The sequence below is a fragment of the Coregonus clupeaformis genome, chromosome 35 (assembly GCF_020615455.1).
Source record: "Coregonus clupeaformis isolate EN_2021a chromosome 35, ASM2061545v1, whole genome shotgun sequence".
Lineage (NCBI taxonomy): Eukaryota > Metazoa > Chordata > Actinopteri > Salmoniformes > Salmonidae > Coregonus > Coregonus clupeaformis.
Genome location: NC_059226.1, coordinates 2,687,553 through 2,708,663, shown reverse-complemented (window position 1 = coordinate 2,708,663; position 21,111 = coordinate 2,687,553). Strand labels below are relative to the sequence as shown.

At 44.7% G+C, this 21,111-nt stretch overlaps 1 protein-coding gene across 3 annotated transcripts in view; it reads right to left on the bottom strand.

The window, feature by feature from the left end:
* LOC121550532 (carnitine O-palmitoyltransferase 1, liver isoform-like) overlaps window positions 1-21,111 on the bottom strand; it is a 56,902-nt gene that overhangs the window by 23,411 nt on the left and 12,380 nt on the right. The window contains exons 3-13 of one of the 3 annotated variants that reach the window (XM_045210749.1): window positions 19,625-19,764; window positions 17,927-18,101; window positions 17,265-17,366; window positions 15,780-15,917; window positions 15,524-15,601; window positions 14,489-14,596; window positions 12,677-12,764; window positions 12,291-12,486; window positions 10,989-11,177; window positions 5,559-5,664; window positions 4,950-5,066 (exon numbers count right to left, since the gene is read on the bottom strand). In XM_045210749.1, coding sequence (XP_045066684.1) covers window positions 4,950-5,066; window positions 5,559-5,664; window positions 10,989-11,177; window positions 12,291-12,486; window positions 12,677-12,764; window positions 14,489-14,596; window positions 15,524-15,601; window positions 15,780-15,917; window positions 17,265-17,366; window positions 17,927-18,101; window positions 19,625-19,764 — 1,437 coding nt within the window. The remainder of the gene's footprint in view (window positions 1-4,949; window positions 5,067-5,558; window positions 5,665-10,988; window positions 11,178-12,290; window positions 12,487-12,676; window positions 12,765-14,488; window positions 14,597-15,523; window positions 15,602-15,779; window positions 15,918-17,264; window positions 17,367-17,926; window positions 18,102-19,624; window positions 19,765-21,111) is intronic. The other 2 variants (XM_045210751.1, XM_045210750.1) reach the window with 2 other exon arrangements.

The following is a 21,111-nucleotide window of genomic DNA, read 5'->3' as shown; positions in this document are numbered from 1 at the left end:
GTGTGTGTGTGATAATGGAAACCCCCCTGTGCGTTTGAGAAGAACCACACGTCCTTCCGCTTTGCATCCAGTAATAGTTACATTATGATAGTTTTAATGATGGCCATGATTAGTTAGTGGTCCAGAGAGACTGTCACTGACAGTAACTTATCACTGCTGTTAAAGGACATAGATAACCTTGTAGGCTTTTTGAAGTGCCGTCTTTATTTGATTACTCATAGTTAATGCCGTCTTTGGTGTGCTTATTTTGCCGACCCCGGTGCAGGTTAGTTCTGAAGAATTTGTTGTCATTGAAATGTACCTGGCTAAAAGGTGAGCCACATTCGTATGACTGGCTATCCAGCGTTGAACTGGGAGTTTATTAAAGTTACCTCACTAACTCCTTAAACCTGATTTGTAGGATACCCCTCTGTTCTTTCCTTGGGTTGCAAACTGGAAGCTACTCTTGCAGAGCAATGGAACTCAATCAAAGTGGAGAGTAGACTTGAGCATGGACAACAACATTCAGTAAAGCCAATGCTTTGGTCTGTAGTATCGTCGACATTACTATCGAGAGTAGTTTGCTTTGCAGTGGCATGACACACAAGTACTTAAGAGTTCGATCCAACCAGCCAGGGCAGAGTAGACCACATGTGCTTTTTATTTTCAGTTCAGAGACAGAGGCCACTTCCAAAAACAAGAGAGAGAGAAGGAGATGGGGAAATGAAGGGGAGAAGAGGAAAGCGTAGGGAGAGGAGGAAGGGGTAAGAGGAAGGAATAAGAGGGTTACTAATAAGGGGAATTTGAGAAACGGAAGCCCTCATGAAGCAGACAGATAGAGAGTTGAGACAACTGGAGATGGCATGAAGGGGAAATGAAAGAACAGACAGAGAGAGAGAGAGAGAGAGAGAGAGAGAGAGAGAGAGAGAAAGAGAGAGAGAGAGAGAGAGAGAGAGAGAGAGAAGAGAGAGAGAGAGAGAGAGAGAGAGAGAGAGAGAGAGAGAGAGAGAGAGAGAGAGAGAGAGAGAGAGAACAGATAAAGAAGACAACGTGTTGGTAGTGGCACACTGTCCAGGTGTGTGAGCAAGTAAGCATTTCACTGTAAGGTCTACACCTGTCGTATTCGGCGCATGTGGCAAATAACATTTGATTTGATTTGAGTGAGTGATTGAGTTAAAGAGAGAATGTCTCGTCTCAGTGGGGGGATGCAATGCGACTCGACTTGACCTTTGATCCTATGTGATGTTCAGATGCACCTGTGTGTGTGTGTTTAACCTATTTAACATACCAGCATAACGTCTGACTGTAACAAGATGCAATGCTACACATCCTTAAGGGTACTGTCACAGAGCGTGAGTAAAGCAGAGTGTGAGTGAGGCAGGTTGATACACCCTGACGAAGGCCTATGCTGAAACGCGTCATCGAACACGCCATAACAATAAAGGCATTTTAATTATATGAAGATTTTCTTCGTCCTCCTTGTTTTGTTATATTTTCTTTGGCAAACACTTTCCATAAAAATAAAGACTTTTTAATTTAAGAGAGACAGAGGCAAAGAGAGAGACAGAGAAAGTGGGAGTACAGGAATGGTTGAGAGGGAGAGTGGGCAGTGGCAGTTAGTTTTGTTTGCGTTTGAGTCAAGCCTCAAGGTAAACACTGGAAAGTAATTAATTCCACACAATACTGTTATCAATGTGATGGCGTCACTATTCTAATAAGCATAGGAATGCTGATAGTATGTTTGAGCATCTAATAATTAACAGGGGGCAAAGTCCCCCAAAACTCCCCGGTCACTAGGCGACCAGGCAGTGTGTGTGTATATTATGTAGGCAAAATTCTGAGCTCTGTAACTGTCAACCAGCCAGTCAGTCATTGCTGCACATTGAGGTAATTTCCAGGAGTGAAACTCCCCAGTGTTCCCACAGACAGGCAGTTAACACAGTAGAGGCCAGGGTAGGAGAGCACTGCACTGCTGGGGTAGAAGTAGGTAGAGAAATTGGAGATATAGGTAGAAGGTGGAGGAGGTAGAGCAGGGGGGGGGGTTTCCCTGACTCTCTGAATGTTGGTAGAAGCAGAGGAGGAAACGGAAAACTCCAACCGCAACAAACAGAAAGAGAGAGAGAGCGAGAGAAATGCCACTTCTCTCAGATGAAAGACAAGAAGCAGATGAAAGACAAAAAGAGAAGGCCTTTATTCTAGGGCTGTGGTGGTCATGACATCTTGTCAGCCGGTTATTGTCATGCAATCATCACCTTAGAAAGCATTTTCCATTTTGTTGTGTTAGGCTTTGAAGCAATATCCACAACGACCATGTTTCCCACTCAGTTTCAACCTGTTGTTGAACTTCTTTCTTCAAATTGATCAATCACAGTGAGGGGAGTTTTAAAAGCACATACTGTTTTGATGATAAGTGTTTGATGTGATTTTAGATTGCATTTGAATTGATGTCAGTGTAGTTAAAGGGACAAGAGTCCTGAGTACCAGGCCATTAGTGACTTGATGATCATTAGCGAGTTGGGTACTACCAATGCATGTCCAGAGGGCATAAGAGGAGATTACCGGTCACATAGAATTTTACTGTGGTCATGACTGCTGGTGTGGCGGTAATACAGTCACCGCAACAGCCCTACTTTCACCCAATTGTGGCTCACGGAGGTCATGCTAACACTTTGCATCATACTTTGACTAAAAGATTCAACTTAAGCCACTGAATTGGTTCCTCAACATGTATTAATTGTGGTTCAGAACTTTCAATGGACATGAAGTCTTGGAATGAAACAGAGAGAGGAACTGATCCAAGCCCTAAAGGAAGAGGAGAGAGGGAGCTGGACAATGTTGTCAGGGTGTTTCAAGTGACACTAGACAGACATGCTCCCCTCCCAAAGGATGTCGGAGGCAGGGTTTCCGTTAGTTAGATAAAAAAAGTATATCAATAAAGCTGTTGCCGGCAAAAATGGCGTGGAGAAAAGAAATCCCAATGCAAATGTATGCTTTTTATTAATTGATGGAAAAAGCAGTCGATGGAAATACATTTGACCGGTAAAGCTGATTAGTCTATAGGTTAATTTGCCTAATTTAGTGGAATTAAATTGGCCTGTGTGTATTTTCATTAGTCAGCATACAGAGCATATTTTGAGTGAGATTTCTCCTGCACCTCCTCAGCTGGTACACAATTAAAAAGAGCTACTATTTTTATTTCTCAACTAGTAATTGAAGCGCGCCTACCATTCACCATTCAAGTGCAGGCAACAGGCTATCAGCGCGTCACCCACCACTTTACAATGTGAGCTGGAGGCAGTATGCATTTTGAAAACATACTTAATTGTTTGAAACCTGAATGTTTTATTTCATATTATGAGGCATCTCTTACCTTGCTTCAAATTAGCCTATAGGCAAAATCCAACCATGAAAATGTGGATGCAATTTAATAGGCAGCGTGTGAGTTTAAAGTTTGGGCAAGCTTACAATTTATCCTACCACTTTTACCGTTCTGAGTTCCAGTTCTGATTTTCATATGCAGATTTTCATGGAACAGCTTCATTTCATTAATGTTTTCGTTTCTTAAAAACATGACAAAAATCAAAAAAGTCAACTAACGAAAGATCACTAGCTTCTGCCATATGGACACATTGATACACCGTGATCCATTGGCGGCTATAGAAATGAGCACATGGAACTCATAGCCAATACTGCAGTAGGCCTATAACTTCCATTTCTCTTTCACACCGAGGATTGGTGATTATCAAGGGGGAGATTGGAAGATATTTCAAATAGCTTACTGTGAGGAGCTATAGTTTTAATATAGTATCATTCGCAATGATGTTAAAAAAGAACTTCCCTACAATTCCATGCAGCAGGCCAGGTACTGCGCACGCCCTCCCTCAACATGATCAGGACAGAGATATACTCATAGAGCATTCCAAACAAAAGACAATGAAAACATTTACAAATCTCAGAAATGATGAAATAAACCAAAACTTGTTTCTCACAAGTCTAGCAGGTTGTGAACTCCGCAAACAATGTTTCCACTCCGAGAATTACAACGGTAAATGACTGTAATTGATACATGCACTAAGAGAAATGTATGTAACCAAATTACAGGGATTAATGGTACATTTACTACTGGTGACATATGTAATGGGGAATTGATTTGGCGGGTGATTTGTCTATATCTTCACCACACACCCCTCCCTTCTTCTTGTCTCAACATTTTAAATGATATTCAAGACACATTATCTTCACACACAATAATCAGCTAGGCCTATTGCCACGCGCGCTGCCCAAATTGCGGGCTTCCCAAATAGTCATAGGCCTACGAGCTATTTTTTTAAAGAAGCTAATAATCCTCGATTCCTCTGTGGCCAAGTCACGCTTTCTGGTGAACTATTTTGAATGATTTTAATTATTTCTATATAGACAGGAGTAATTATATAATTTTGGCAAATGTATTTCCATTGACTTCCCTATTGGACCCACCGCTATGCCATTACTCTCCTGTTCTATTGGTTTTCATATCAATGTTATTTTGTTGTCCAGAAGCCAAAGGCACAATCCTAGTCATATTAGTAGCACATCCTAGTTGTTGCATCTTTAGAGTCCCCCTCTTTCTACATTTCTAACAGAGATTTTCATCTCTGTCCCATATGGAACAGCTATCAGGTGCGCTGTTTAGAATGGTGTTTTCCCAGGTGCGCTGTTTAGAATGGTGTTTTCCCGCTAATTGCATTTTGGCAAATGTTTGAAAATTACGTTTTATTGGCTGCTTCATTACATGAGTTACATGTTCTGTTAAGGAGCATTACCATAATCTAAATGTGATTTCTGTCATTCTGTGTACGCCCTAATGGGTTATGCCTGTACATTTCTCAAATGAACGGTAAATTTGAATCTTCCGGCGCCACATTTTCCTAACGGAAACCCTGGTCTGAGGATGTGTTAGGGAACGATGCACACACACACAGCACTTTCACCTCCACAGGGATGTCCCAGGTGAGTCTCTGAGGAGGCGGTAAGGAGAGCTCCACCTCTCCCTTACAGTGGCCGTCCTCTGTGTAACCCAGTTGGAAGGCATCTGTGGCCAGGGTAAACTGAGGACAGACAGAGAGCTGCCGTTACACACACTTAAAAGCCGACTCGCAAAGTTCAGTGGCTTCAACATAAACAAAGAGTTTAGAACACACAGAAACTTTATCTGCCAAGATCGAATAACAAATAAGTTTATCACTTCCCATATGGATAATATCTGGAACATCCTGAACTTGGCTAACCTCTATTTAACCACAGGCACTTTTAGCCACATATCTGGCCATATGTAGTCTACCTCACACATACACTAACATCTGCAAGATCAGATTATTCTAAATAAAACCAAGCGCTTTATCACCATTGAGGACAGGTTATTTGGGCTGTCATGGGGAATTCCCCCATCTTTTTAACCTCATTATCTCCAGCACCATACTAGTGTCTACACAATGTGAAAACGGCACATTTCTATGTTCTGTAGCTAAAAATATCAGAAGAAAAGGTCCTAAAAAAGTGCCATTTGATTATGCCTATGTTTGACAGATAGACACACACACCTCCCACAGGTGTGCCACTGTTGGGGCGTCGGCCCAGGAGTGCTCTGCATTCAGCCCACTCTTCCCATTCTTGTACACCACCACAGAGAAGGACTTATCAAACCACCTGAAAGAGAGAGAGAGAGAGCGAGAGAGCGAGAGAGCGAGAGAGAGAGAGAGAGAGAGAGAGAGAGAGAGAGAGAGAGAGAGAGAGAGAGAGAGAGAGAGAGAGAGAGAAGGGGGGGCAGGAGAGAGGAGAGAGAGAACTAGATAAATTAGCTTAGTGTTTTTAGTTTTGAGAGTTGACCACACACTATCAAAGCAGAAATATATATCCTGTGGCGTACAGCAGGTCAGCCACCAGGGGGAGACTCGATGGAGTATACATCACGAGGCGGTGGCTCCATCTGCTGGACGTGCCAGATCTCGAACGGGCTCTCCGGACAGGACTAATTGGGGCTGATTGGGAGCTGGTGAGTAATTAAGGGCGGATTGTTCACCAGCTGTACAAGGCCCATAAAGCTGCCAGAAGGGCAGCACATGGGAGAGGACTGGGGGAAGTAAGGTAACGTCTGTGTAGTTGGAGACGGTATCCTGGAGAGGATCTCATGGGGGAGACCTAACCTTTTCTTTTGATTATTTTATTCATAAACACCCTTGAAACCGAGCTAATCATACTCTGTCCGTGTCTGATCTGTGTAAACGTCTTGACCCAACACCCTGATCTGCCACAAGTGGTGGAGAATGCGGGCATTTTGATAACGTGGTCAGATCAGGGTTGACGTTTACACAGCATCAGCATGGACGAGTTGATAGCTCAGTTCGTCCGGGCCCAACAAGCACAACAGGCAGTTCAGGAACGAACGCTGGAGGAACAGTGACTACAAAACGTCTGCCTCGTGAAGGAAGTCAGGAAGCTGCAAGGAGGAGCGTCTCCTGAATCCCATCCCAACCAGTTTTTAATCAAGCTAACGGAAGACGATCACATTTGTATGTTTGAACGTCCAAAGTGGGCAAGTCTGCTTGCCCCGTTCCTCTCTGGAGGCATATTGGGACATGACCAACGAACAGGCGGCTAACTACGACGTACTCAAACGGGAGATACTCAGCCGCTACGGGTACAGCCTGGCCCATCAGGCTCAACGGTTCCAGGGCTGGAGGTTCGTACCCGACGCCTCCCACCGAGCTCAGATGAGTGACCTTCTGCGCATCACCAGGGCATGGCTCCTAACCGACGTATCCACCCTCTCCCTCCTCGACAAAGTGGTCCTGGATCGCTTCGTACGGGCGCTACCCCATGACATGAAGAGGGCAGAGAGCCTATGCGCGCCCCAGACCTTGGAGGGCCTCCTGGAAGCAGTGGAGATGCATCAGAACACTCAGGCCCCACTGAGGGGGAGCCGGGACGAGTCGGCGACCTGTGCGAGGGAACGGAAGGACAACCCCACCGCGGTGTACCCCGAACCGACAGTCGGCAGGGCCAAGGGACCGCAAACCCATGGAGAGATGGCTGGGGAAGGGCCGACCCGCCACCGACGACCCCAGGTAGATGGAGACCAACGGAGGTGTTTTGAGTGTGGCGCCCAGGGGCACATTGCCTGGAATTGCCCTGCTCGAGAGGAGTCGATGTCATCAGCTAGCACCGGAGGCCAGGTGGGTCACGCCGTGAACTATGTCACCTCCTGTTGGGCGCACCGTGAATCAACGGCACCCATGGTCCCGGTGAAGGTTGATGGACACGACACGAAAGCCCTATTAGACTCCGGAAGCATGGTTACGCTCGTAACCACGAGCCTGCTGAACCAGGAGACCGAACGGGATAGGGAGATGTCCATTTCCTGTGTTCACGGTGACACAAAGCGGTATCCCGCTGTATGGACCAACATCGTGACACCACAAGGGAGCTGCCAGCTGATGGTGGGTGCAGTACCAGAGCTGCCGGTACCTATCCTAGTGGGATGGGATTGTCCGCTGTTCGCAGCCCTATGGGGGCATGAGTTGAAAAAAAGATACGAGCCGGCCGAAGAAGAGAGCGGGGACGACCCCTCGCCTGTGCGGCCAGGACGCCACCGGTTAACCCACCTGACTCTACGGGTCCGGAGTCGGAGGGGGAGCCGGAACCCGAACCCCCTGGGGAACCACTGGAGGAGGAGCCCAGCCTCCCCCTTCTTGATTTCGAGGGGCCAGTCGAGACCCCCGTTGGGGGCCAACTGAGGGGACAATTCGGGATGGCCCACTGGGAGGTTCCGAATTTGAAAGCTACCGCAGCCCAAGTGATAGCGGTGGATGGACAGCTACTTCCGGGGGTGAGTGACTGGCGGGCGATACCCCCATTTCCAAATTAATTTGTATCAGGTGTCGCGCCAACAGGGGGAACTTTGAGAGGTATTGTTGCTGCCACAACGGTACGTAGGAACCGTTCTTCAGCTGGCCCACACCCACCTGTTGGGGGCACACCTGGGAATGGAGAAGACCCGGAAACGGGTCGCCGCCCGGTTCCACTGGCCCGGGATGAGGAGGGCCGTGGAAGACTACTGTCGCAGCTGCCCGGAGTGTCAACTCACTGCCCCAAAAGCACACTTCCGAAACCCTCTGGTCCCCCTGCCGATCATCGGGTGCCCTTTGAACGCGTCGCCATGGACATAGTGTGACCCCTGGTAAAGACTGCACGAGGACACAGGTACATCTTGGTAATAGTAGACTAGTAGCCAGGGGAAAAGACACAAATGATCGGGTCACCAGGTGGTTCTTGTCCCTTCAATGCTTCTCTTTTTCTGTTGTGCACAGGTCAGGGGCGAAGCATGGAAACGCGGATGCCCTATCGACAAGGGAAACAGACTTTGCACTGAGGGCGGATTGCTCACGAGCTGTGCAAGGCCCATAAAGCTGCCAGAAAGGCAGCACAGGAGAGAGGACTGGGGGCAGTAAGGTAACTTCTGTGTAGTTGGAGACGGTATCCTGGAGAGGATCTCATGGTGGAGACCTAACCTTTTCTTTTGATTATTTTATTAATAAACACCCTTGAAACCGAGCTAATCATACTCTGTCCGTGTCTGATCTGTGTAAACGTCTTGACCCAACACCCTGATCTGTCACAATCCCCAGACCACCCACCACTGTCCTGGTCCAGCCAAAACATCAGACTAATACAGTGGGGAAAAAAAGTATTTAGTCAGCCACCAATTGTGCAAGTTCTCCCACTTAAAAAGATGAGAGGCCTGTAATTTTCATCATAGGTACACGTCAACTATGACAGACAAAATGAGAAAAAAAAATCCAGAAAATCACATTGTAGGATTTTTAATGAATTTATTTGCAAATTATGGTGGAAAATAAGTATTTGGTCAATAACAAAAGTTTCTCAATACTTTATTATATACCCTTTGTTGGCAATGACACAGGTCAAACGTTTTCTGTAAGTCTTCACAAGGTTTTCACACACTGTTGCTGGTATTTTGGCCCATTCCTCCATGCAGATCTCCTCTAGAGCAGTGATGTTTTGGGGCTGTCGCTGGGCAACACGGACTTTGTTTGGGATCATTGTCATGCTGAAAGACCCAGCCACGTTTCATCATCAATGCCCTTGCTGATGGAAGGAGGTTTTCACTCAAAATCTCACGATACATGGCCCCATTCTTTCCTTTACACGGATCAGTCGTCCTGGTCCCTTTGCAGAAAAACAGCCCCAAAGCATGATGTTTCCACCCCCATGCTTCACAGTAGGTATGGTGTTCTTTGGATGCAACTCAGCATTCTTTGTCCTCCAAACACGACAAGTTGAGTTTTTACCAAAAAGTTATATTTTGGTTACATCTGACCATTTGACATTCTCCCAACCCTCTTCTGGATCATCCAAATGCACTCTAGCAAACTTCAGACGGGCCTGGACATGTACTGGCTTAAGCAGGGGGACACATCTGGCACTGCAGGATTTGAGTCCCTGGCGGCGTAGTGTGTTACTGATGGTAGGCTTTGTTACTTTGGTCCCAGCTCTCTGCAGGTCATTCACTAGGTCCCCCCGTGTGGTTCTGGGATTTTTGCTCACCGTTCTTGTGATCATTTTGACCCCACGGGGTGAGATCTTGCGTGGAGCCCCAGATCGAGGGAGATTATCAGTGGTCTTGTATGTCTTCCATTTCCTAATAATTGCTCCCACAGTTGATTTCTTCCAACCAAGCTGCTTACCTATTGCAGATTCAGTCTTCCCAGCCTGGTGCAGGTCTACAATTTTGTTTCTGGGACAAACCCCATCCAAATCACATGGTCTTGGCCATAGTGGAGTTTGGAGTGTGACTGTTTGAGGTTGTGGACAGGTGTCTTTTATACTGATAACAAGTTCAAACAGGTGCCATTAATACAGGTAAAGAGTGGAGGACAGAGGAGCCTCTTAAAGAAGAAGTTAAAGGTCTGTGAGAGCCAGAAATCTTGCTTGTTTGTAGGTGACCAAATACTTATTTTCCACCATAATTTGCAAATAAATTCATTAAAAATCCTATAATGTGATTTTCTGGAAAAAAAAATCTCAATTTGTCTGTCATAGTTGACGTGTACCTATGATGAAAATTACAGGCCTCTCATCTTTTTAAGTGGGAGAACTTGCACAATTGGTGGCTGACTAAATACCTTTTTCCCCCACTGTATTTACTCATTATTCATCAATCTAATTGAGAGTTCAATATTGTATTGTTTGAGAGTGCCATACAGACAGGAAACCACTGGAACTTAGACACAGATGTGAAGCACTTGATTTGGAGGGGGAGAAGAGGGTGTACAAGAGGAACTTGGGCCTGATGTTGATGATTCTAAACAACCAGAACCATGTCCCTGGATGGGATATATCCGTCAATTACTTCACTTAAGCAACTGGTGCTATTGGACATTTGCTGCTAATTCAATCAGGTTGTCATACCATGTTTGTGTGTGTGTGTGCAGGCCTACAGTACAGCACGTGTGAAAGGAAGAGAGGATTAAATGGACCAGATGAAGACTCCATCTGTTCACAATTCAACTAAATCTAGATACCGGTAGACTACAATAGAGCTGAAGAGCAGATGTCCTTCACTAACAGCTAAGCCGCATCCCAAATGGCACCCTATTCCCTATATGGTGCACTACTTTTGACCAGAGCCCTATGGGCCCAGGCCCTGGTCAAAAGTAGCGCACTACAGTATATAAGGAATAGGGTGCCATTTGGTACGCAGCCCTAGTACCAGACCCCCCTGTAGAAGTGAGATGAATTGAATGTTCTCTTGTTGCGTGGAAACTGGGAAAGGCAGAGTTGGACACTATTAACTGGTTCTAATTCACTCCCTAGCCCTTCCCGTTGGCCCTATCCTGTCAATGTTCACAGATCTGTAAGGTGTTAGCAATAAGGTAGAAGCTCGACCACGATTATACATTTCTACAAAATAAAAGCTTATTTTAATGCGCCTGCACCACACAGTCACACACCTGTCGTAACATTTTCCGTGGAGGAGGGACTTGGCGTAGCGGTCCAGGTTTCCCACTGGGTCTTCTCCCATCATGCCTTGCTCCTCATCGTCCAGGGTGACAAAGAAGGCGGCCCTCTCGATGCAGTCCAGCGAGTGCTTGTTCACCCCTGAGCTGAAGTACTGCTTTCTTACGGTCCACCACGGCACCCTGGGACAAACCCCATCCAAATCACACCAAACTTTATTTAAAAAGGTAGACTCAACAAAGTCTACTGTACTTTTTACTTACAGAAATACATTAATATCAACAGCAACCAAATCTGACAAGAATCTGCCATTGTTACTAAACATATGGGAATATGTTCCCCTTCTCTAACCCACTCACTGCAGAACAGTATGTATAGTGATAATGTAACTGTAGAATACTTGACAGTAGTGTGAAAGTGATCCCATGGGACATGCCAGGACAAAACACTCCATGACCAGACTAATTCAACCTTGTGGTTGCAAATGTTTCTTGCTCAACAGCTGAACCCTATTAGCTGTCATCATGACGAGCTGAGGATTGACTAGAGACACAATGGTGAGGACAAGGGTGTGCTGCTAACACACCCACGTCCCCAGGAAATAATGTGTTTATTTACTGTGTGTAAAGTTCTACAAAAACAGACAGGAGTACCAGGGTGTACCAATAATTGTGATATGAACAGAGTCGTTTTATGTGTCTGCGAGTGTGAGAGAGAGAGAGTGTCCTACTCATGATTATTATTCCTACTTACCACAACCAAAGCCCGGAAAAGCACTGTTGGTATACATAGACCATAACTGATCGATGGAAGCTCTACTTGTCTGTGGTATCCTGCAGACCTGGGTTCAAATACTATTAGAAATAATTTCAAATACTTTAGTTGTGCTTGATTGAGCGTGCTTGGCTCAATGGACCAATACAATAGTCCCGAAAACAAAAACGCTGTCCACCTAGCACTCCAGGCTGGCTAGAGTGAACGGTCAAAGTATTTGAAAGATTTCAAATCATATTTGAACCCATGTCTGTTATCCTGCAGTGCTATCCTTGTCTGATCTCTCAAGCCAAAGTCTGCAAATCTACAGCTGTCTCAGGCATAATGAACATCAGCTCCGTAGGGCCATCTATTAGCCATACATCAGATCATGCAAAACTCTACACTTTCATATTTAGGGGGAAGTCCGGGTTGTGAAAATGCAGAGAACTGTATTTGCAGTGGGTACATACACCTATGTGTACAGGCGCTCACGCTCACGCACACACACACACACCCCTCTTCCCCCCACCACTAGACACCTGTCTCCAGCAGTCAGTGCTCCCAGCCTGTCCTCTCCAGGTCCGGGGAGTGAGGGGTCATCTAGGATCCTCTGGATCTGGTACTCTATCTCTCTAGGGGAGAGGAGACGCCCCGCCTTGTAGACCCACAGCCTGAAGTAGCGCCCCCGGTGGTAGACTGCCACAAATTCACTGTCCTGCCAGTGCTGCAGCACATCTGGAGAGGAGACACACGTCGAGAGAGAGACCGAGACAGAGTGAGCGCGCGAGTTGGTTAGTGGCTGATGCAGAACTCTACTTATACTGTTGTCTCATTTCCTTGATGGTCAATGCTATCAAATAAAGATTCCAAAACAGACTTTCTTGCCACTCAGTCCCTTTTGTTTGTGTGTGTGTGTGTGTATTACCCGTCTCCTCTCCTGGAGTGCGAGTAGTGTTGAACATCCTTTCACACTGAGCTGCACACAGAGGGATTACTGTACCTGGAACACGACTCTGAGAGAGTGAGAGAGAAAAACAGTTTGGTAGTTACAGTATCTTCACATTGTTTAACCTCAAATGCCATTAATTTCATCCATGACAATTTGAATTTAAGAATGAGAGAGATAGATAGAGCAAGAGAGAGAAAGAGAGAGAAAGAGAGAGGAAGTGGAATATTCATTGACGACAGTCAGAGGCAGAGTTCTGCAAAAAAAGACCATATCAGCAGAAAAATTCTATAGAACTCGGTTAAAGATCCTTCAAATGACACTTTCACAGCTGCTTCGATGAAATAGCCACCTAATATGAGTAAATACACCAAAACAACCCATGTTCAACTTCAGTATCCTTCATGAAGTAGGAATTGAGGAAAGGAGGACAATGAGGAATTAGAAGAAAAGAGTGTTTAACAAAGTTGGCTGGCTATTATTCATTTATTTATTTGACATTTTGCAGGATGAACTCTTGAGATTTATGATCTATTATAATAATAATAATAATAAATTATTTATATATATATATATTTGTTTTAATTATTATCTAACTAATAACTTAGTGCTCCAGTTTGGTAAGATACTGTAGCATTCATGTCACAGATGTCAACAACACATAAGATTATGGATATACTGACAAGATACATGTTTCTCAGCCCAATGGGAGTCGTTTTCCACAAAGCGGCATGCCGGGCTTTCTAGCTCCTTTCTTTAGATTGGTGGATACATCTCATTATTGTAATCCTTTTTTGAATATTCGATGAGGGTTGTTGATGTCAACCAACTGTATTCAATGGAGAGAGATGTTATGTTCATGCCATGAATATGCATAGCCATCGAGACAAGTCTGGTATAAAGTGTTTTTTCTCAAAAGTTGCCGGGATGTCACGTGTCCTACTTATATCAGTACACTTGTAACAACTTAAGCATTACGAAACTTCTATTAGATCAAATAAACCTAATGTAGCAAATATGCCATACATTTTTCCTTTGACCAAATTTGACACTCTCTCATTGACCTCCATACAAAAACTCCTTGCTTGGTGGGCGAAACAATGAAAGAGCGCCACCTGCTGGAGGGAGACCGATTTTGCACCAAGTTGGGCCTCGCTCTTCCTCTCTGACAACACCCACCCACACCCACATCTACAAACTGACAAAATTTTGTAAATGACAGTAAGACAGAATCTGGTTTGAAGAGCCACAGGCTGGAAGAACCACACCTGGAATGGGGAGATTCCTTTTACATAAACCTCTTCACTGGCCTATATTCTCTGTGACCTTTACCCCACTGACTCACCCAAGACGGTTGCCTAATATGAATTTGATTCATACAATAACAATATACGTCCCAAATGGCACCCTATTCCCTATTAGGTGCACTACTACTATAGGTCACTACAGGGCCCATAAGGCTCTGGTCAAAAGTAGCGGACTATATAGAGAACAGGGTGCCATTTTGGACAAACCCTTTATGAATGACTTATTTCCCATAGTGACGTCAGTTCTATTCATATAAACTATGTCTGCAGCAACAGCAGTCCAATACAGACAGTTAGGGGAATCTCACTACTATTCCAGTGGGTTCCTTGGATCGTTAACTTGATCAATTACTCATTGAATAATAGCGTGCATAACCAGGTCAGCTCAGTACAGCTTGGCTCGGATTAGTAGTGAGAAAAGGGTGTAGCTCTGTACTGGTGGTGGTGTAGTGCAGTGTGTCCTAGTACTAGTAGCAGCACTCACAGGTTTGAGCTGCTCAGTGTTGACCTTGCGTCGGTAGAGCAGCAGAGCAGTGATGGTGTTGCCGGCCCTCGCTGCCTGGATGGGCGTGGGAGTCACATACAGAAAGTCCTAGTGGACAAGAGGGGAGGGGTCAGAGATGGAGTTGAGAGAGAGAAAAATAATTAGAAAGAGAGTGAGAGACAGAGGGCGAGACAGAGAGAGGGCGAGACAGAAACAGACAGGTAAGGACATGTGGCACTAGAGAAGGTTTCCGGGGGCAACATTCCCAGCATTTCTGGTAGTCGAGGAAATTCCTGCCCCAGCACCGTCTCTGGAATGTCACAATAAGCCAATAGAGAGGGACAGGGGAGGGAGAGGGCGCTATAGGGTTTTGGGAGGGTTGGAAGGAGAAAGGTAAGAGTGAAGGTCTGATAACTGAAGGCATGAAGGAGGGAAGGAGATTGGTATATGTTGCGGGAGAGAGTAGAGAGTTTATGACATAGACAGTATAACAGTACATTTAAAGTGTACACAGAGTACACCAAACATTAGGAACACCTTCCTAATATTGAGTTGCATGCGCACCCCTCCCCCCTTTTGCCCTCAGAACAGGGATTCTGGCCCATGTTGACTCCAATGCTTCCCACAGTTGTCAAGTTAGATGGATGTCCTTTGGGTGGTGGACCATACTTGATACACATGGGAAACCGCTTTGCATGAAAAACCCAGCAGTGTTGCAGTTCTTGACAAAACCGGTGTGCCTGGCACCTACTACCATACCTCTTTCAAAGGCACTTGCCATTTTTGTCTTGCCCATTCACCCTCTGAATGGCACACATACAGGTCTCATTTGTCTCAAGGCTTAAAAATCCTTCTTTAACCTGTCTCCTCCCCTTCAACTACACTGATTGAAGTGGATTTAACAAGTGACATCAATAAGGGATCATAGCTTTCACCTGGATTCACCTGGTCAGTCTATATCATGGAAAGAGCAGGTGTTCTTAATGTTTTGTATACCCAGTGTATATCTATAGTGTATCGTGGGAAGAGCAGTACCATGCCATAGTAGTTGCTGTTGACCATGATGGGGCCTCGTCCTCTCAGGTAGATGTACTCCTCCCACCAGTCACTCACCTGACAGAGAGAGAGAGAGAGAGAGAGAGAGAGAGAGAGAGAGAGCGAGAGAGAGAGCGAGAGATTAGAAGTGAAATCTTTACACGACAACAACTATGAGCCTAAGTGAGTGAGCGAACTGTGTGCGTGTGCGTGTGTGTGAACAAACAAGTGTGTGTGCAGCAGTGAGTCTACTCACATAGTTGGTAGCCCACAGAGCTTTGAGCTTGAGATAGCGCTGCAGCCTGTTCCCCAGACTGTTCTCAAACTGAGCCGCCAACACAGTCATCCGCTCGAACTCTGGACTGCTCAGCAATGGACGCACAGACTCCAGGTACTACGTGAGAGAGACACACACCTCGGTTCAAAGCAGTGTCTTAACAAAACGTATAGCACCTTAGCAAAACGTTCTGCAACGGAAACCGTTAAAATAAACAAGAGTTTATTGGAAAACTTCCGCTAGGTCCCGAAAAAATAAATGTCTAGAAACAAGATTCTCTGGTCTGATGAAACCAAGATTGAACTCTTTGGCCTGAATGCCAAGCGTCACATCTGGAGGAAACCTGGCACCATCCCTACGGTGAAGCATGGTGTTGGCAGCATCTTGCTGTGGGGATGTTTTTCAGCGGCAGGGACTGGGAGACTAGTCAGGATCGAGGCAAAGATGAACGGAGCAAAGTACAGAGAGATCCTTGATGAAAACCTGCTCCAGAGCGCTCAGGACCTCAGACTGGGGTGAAGGTTCACCTTCCAACAGGACAACGACCCTAAGCACACAGCCAAGACAATGCAGGAGTGGCTTCGGGACAAGTCTCTGAATGTCCTTGAGTGGCCCAGCCAGGGCCCGGACTTGAACCCGATCGAATATCTCTGAGAGACCTGAAAATAGCTGTGCAGCAACGCTCCCCATCCAACCTGACAAAGCTTGAGAGGATCTGCAGAGAAGAATGGGAGAAACTCCCCAAATACAAGTGTGCCAAGCTTGTAGCGTCATACCCAAGAAGACTTGATGCTGTAATCGCTGCCAAAGGTGCTTCAGCAAAGTACTGAGTAAAGGGTCTGAATACTTATGTAAATTGATATTTCCATTATTTTGGAAAAATAAATGTGGAAAAAATTCTAAAAACCTCTTTTTGCTTTGTCATTATGTGATATTGTGTGTAGACTGATGGATTTTTTTTTACATCCATTTTAGAATAAGGCTGTAACATAACAAAATGTGGAAAAGGTCAAGGGGTCTGAATACTTTCCGAAGGCACTGTATGTGTAGGGTACAGAGATGAGGTAGTCATTCAAAAATCATGTTAACCACTATTATTGCACACAGAGAGTCGATGCAACTTATTATGTGACTTGTTAAGCACATTTTTCTCCTGAACTTATTTAGGCATGCCATAACAAATGGTTTAAATACTTATTGACTCAAGGCATTTTAGCTTTTCATTTTTAATGAATATATATATTTTTTAATCACCTTTGACATTATGGGGTATTGTGTGTAGATCAGTGACAAAATCTCAATTTAGTCCATTTTAAATTCAGGCTGTAACAACAAAATTAGGAAAAAGTCAAGGGGTGTGAATACTTTCTGAAGGCACTGTATCTCCGCCACTAGGGTGAACTGGACACTCTTAGATTGGTTATGCATTTGGGGGAAGCTGATCCTGGATCGGTGCACACTCACCCTCTCCAGTGTGTCTTTGATGGGCGGGACGGGCAGGCAAGGTAGAGAGGTCTGATAGCTGTACAGGAGAGGCTTCCTGCCAGACAGCAGACGCACCAGGGTCTGAGAGAGAGGGAACATAAATTAATCTACTAACACTTCAATCACAGTACAACCAAATATTTGTATAACTAAACCAAGATAGGCTGTGGTCTGTCGTTTCCAATGGGAACAAATAAGTCATAGTGGGCAGAACAAGCAAGGAGGTGGGCAGAGCCAAGCACGACCTAGCGAGATCCTATTTGCCCGTTCTAGCACGTATCTGCATATTTCCATTAGGGAACGCCTACTCTGTGAAGTGTGTGTGTGCAATAACTCAATTAGCCTTTGCACTACCATATTTGGTAGTGAGTGGAAACACAAACCAGATGCTTAACATTTATACCTCCAGTGAAATATTTGTCTCATTGTTCTATCTGTGGTCCAACTGCAGCTACCTCTCCTGTTAATGCTTTTGCCACTGCCTGTACTATTGCCACAACAAATACCATTACCAGCAATTACAATACCACTATTAATCCATCCATCCATTTACTACAGAAAAACGAACAAGTGCTAGAGTGAGAAGTACAAAGAGTGTTTCCTCATTAAGGTTTCCACCGTCTCTGGCATAGCATACATACCACCCAGACTTTGGTGGTGGTGGAGATGCGTCCGTGCTGCTCGAACATCCAGCGGTGGTAGGAGAGCAGCAGTTTGAGACAGAACCTCAGGGTCAGGATGAGAGATAGCCACAGCAGGGTACTGAACACCAGCACTGACAGCATGGTCTGGCCCTGGGCACTCAGAGACAGACTACTGGTAGGTGGGGGGGGGGAGAGAGAGAGAGAATACATCAAATTAACACATGATAGTAGTAGACTGGTTGTCAGTATGGTTGTAGGTCTGTGAGAGGCTAAGAAATCATCACTGGATAAAAGAAAAAGTAATATGGGGACCTCTATTGGTCAAATGTAGAAGATTAGAGCCCTGTACTGGCAGGAATTTTAAGAACGAGCCCTACCCATGTCAGCCAGTTATTGTCATGAAAAAGACTGCCAGTGTCACGGTAATTGACCGTTAATTAACATAATCACATTTAGCATCTCCAAGCCTCCATGCATACAAGCTGCATACAAGCCACTGATGCACGCCTTTGGAACATCTACATTAAAAAAAAAGTATAATAAATCAATGTAATATACCCCATCACAATAAATCCATTATTTATTAGTCAGGTCTAAAGAAACATTATGATATTAAGAAAATGTATTTCAGAAGAAAATAATATTTGTTGGCCTTCTGTATGTTATCTGGCTATGCTCCATGCCATAGGCTGTAGGCTTGTTCATTTAGCTGACAAGATATGCTTAGAAGTCCCATGCCATTCTTTTATATTATATGATGCTATATGCTAGATTTAGAGTTATTTGGAAACTTTAATTATGAATGATACAAACCTTAGAATGTCTTAGAAATCAAAAGATAAATGGGCTGCATGATGCGACTATAGGCTATTTTTGATTTGAGAAAGTCGCAAAAATGCTTGCTCTCGGTTCCTTGCCTCAGGCTGCACAGTGTTTCTCTCATCAAGTGATCATATTTTACCCATCAGACTATTCTCAATTGAATCTTGTCTTTACAAATATATAAAATGTGTTTCTATTTAGAATGGCCCATTATTAAATGGCAGGAACAGGGGCAGGGGAAGAAATACTTCACACACACTTCACATTTACTCATTGAACGCAATGAATGTTATCATGGGAGGAGAAAGGGAGGAGTGCGCAGGAATGTGAGTATACATAAATGGTAAAGTGAGTCAGCCATGACTATAGTCAGCTAAGCCCAGGATGTAGCTTTAATAAGAGGATAGGTCATGTGTAGTATAATACTAATTATAAAATGGGTGGTTCGAGCCCTGAATGCTGATTGTCTGAAAGCCGTGGTATATCAGACCTTACACCACAGGTATGACAAAACATGTATTTTTACTGTTCTAATTATGTTGGTAACCGGTTTATAATAGCAATAAGGCGATTGCGTCATGCCTAAGAACAGCCCTTAGCCGTGGTATATTGGCCATATACCAAACCCCCTCGTGCCTTATTGCTTAATTGTCTTCCTCTTTTATTTGACTCTCTGACTTGCTAGTTAACATTATCTGTAGTTGGTCAGTCAGTCAACGTGTATAGCATCTACTACACAAAGTAACTATCCCCCCTCCCTCTCACACGCTCTCCCTCCCCCTACTTGCCTCTCTCTTCCTCCTCTTCCTCCCTAGGACAGTGTATGATGTAGTTACCTCACAGGGAGAGATAATGAGTGATGTAGCTAGTTACCTGACGGGCAGGTGCTCCTGGATTTTGGCAATGAGGCCCATGGAGGGGTCAGAGCGTGTGTACATGGTGGCCAGGATCGCTATGACAACAAACAGCCAGGAGGAAGGGCTGGCAGGGTACACCCCTTTGATCACCCTGTTCTGTCACCACAGAAGAAGAGCACAGTATGAATAAACTGTACATAGAATATGAAATGGTAGGACTGGTAGAAAATATACAGGTAAAGGTCAGTGTACAGGATCCTTAAAGACCAGTAGAAAAACATAGTGTCAGTATATAGGATGAATTGGATATTGTTACCTGAGGAGGAGTAAAGAAAGTAGTAAATATGAATAAGGGTGAAATAGCGAAGAACCCATAGAGAAGGTGTTATACTATATATTGATCTGAATATACCAGACAGACATACATAATTACTGGCACCCCTGACTGGCATTGCACAAACAATACTTAAAAAAATATAAAACAATATAATTATAGAGATAAACTCAAAATACCAACATGTGAGAAATACTGTACTTTATCAATGTTTCAATGGAACCAACCAAAATCATACAATTATTTAATACAAAATAAATGTCACCAAAATCAAGGTTTCATAATTATTGGCACTCCTCATTTAGTACTAAGTGCAACCACCTCTGGCAAGGATAACAGCATGGAGTCTTTTCCTGTAATGTTTGGAGGGATTTTGGACCATTCCTCTATGCAGATCCTTTCAAGATCCTTCACATTCTTGGGTTTGCGCTTATCAACTGCCCTCCTCAACTCAGCCCACATATTTTCGATTGGGTTGAGGTCCGGCGACTGAGATGGCAGAACATTGATTTTGTTGTCACAGAACCATTTCTGTGTGGATCTTGGAGGTATGTTTTGGGTCATTGTTTTGTTGGAAAGTCCACCTACGGCCAAGTCCCAGCCTTCTGGCAGAGGCAACCAGATTGTCAGCCAAAATTCCCTGATACTTGGTGGAATTCATTATGCCATCAATCTTAACCAGTGCCCCTGGACCTCTGGAATTCTCTCCTTGTATGCATCTCTGTTTCGATGGCAAACATGCCAATGCTGTATCTGACCAAAACATTCCATTTTGGTCTCATCTGACCAGAGCACCTTCTTCCAGTCATAATTTAAATGACGTTTGGCAAACTCCAAGCGCTTGCGTCTGTGTCTTGGGGTCAGAAAGGGCTTTCTTCTGGCAACCCTTCCAAAGAGCCTGTGGTTGTGGAGGTGGCGTCTGATGGTGCTTTTTGAAACCTGGTGACCCCAAGACCCCACCAAGGCCTGCAATTCTTTCACAGTGATTCTTGGAGATTTTGTTGCTTCTCTCACCATCCTCCTCCCTATCCTGGGAGGCAAAATGCATTTGCATCCTCTACCCGTGAGGTTTTCAACTGTTCCATATCTTTTTAATTATTGCCCTGACAGTGCTCAGTGGTATATTCAAATCGTTTGTGGATCTTCTTGTAGCCATTACCAGATTTATG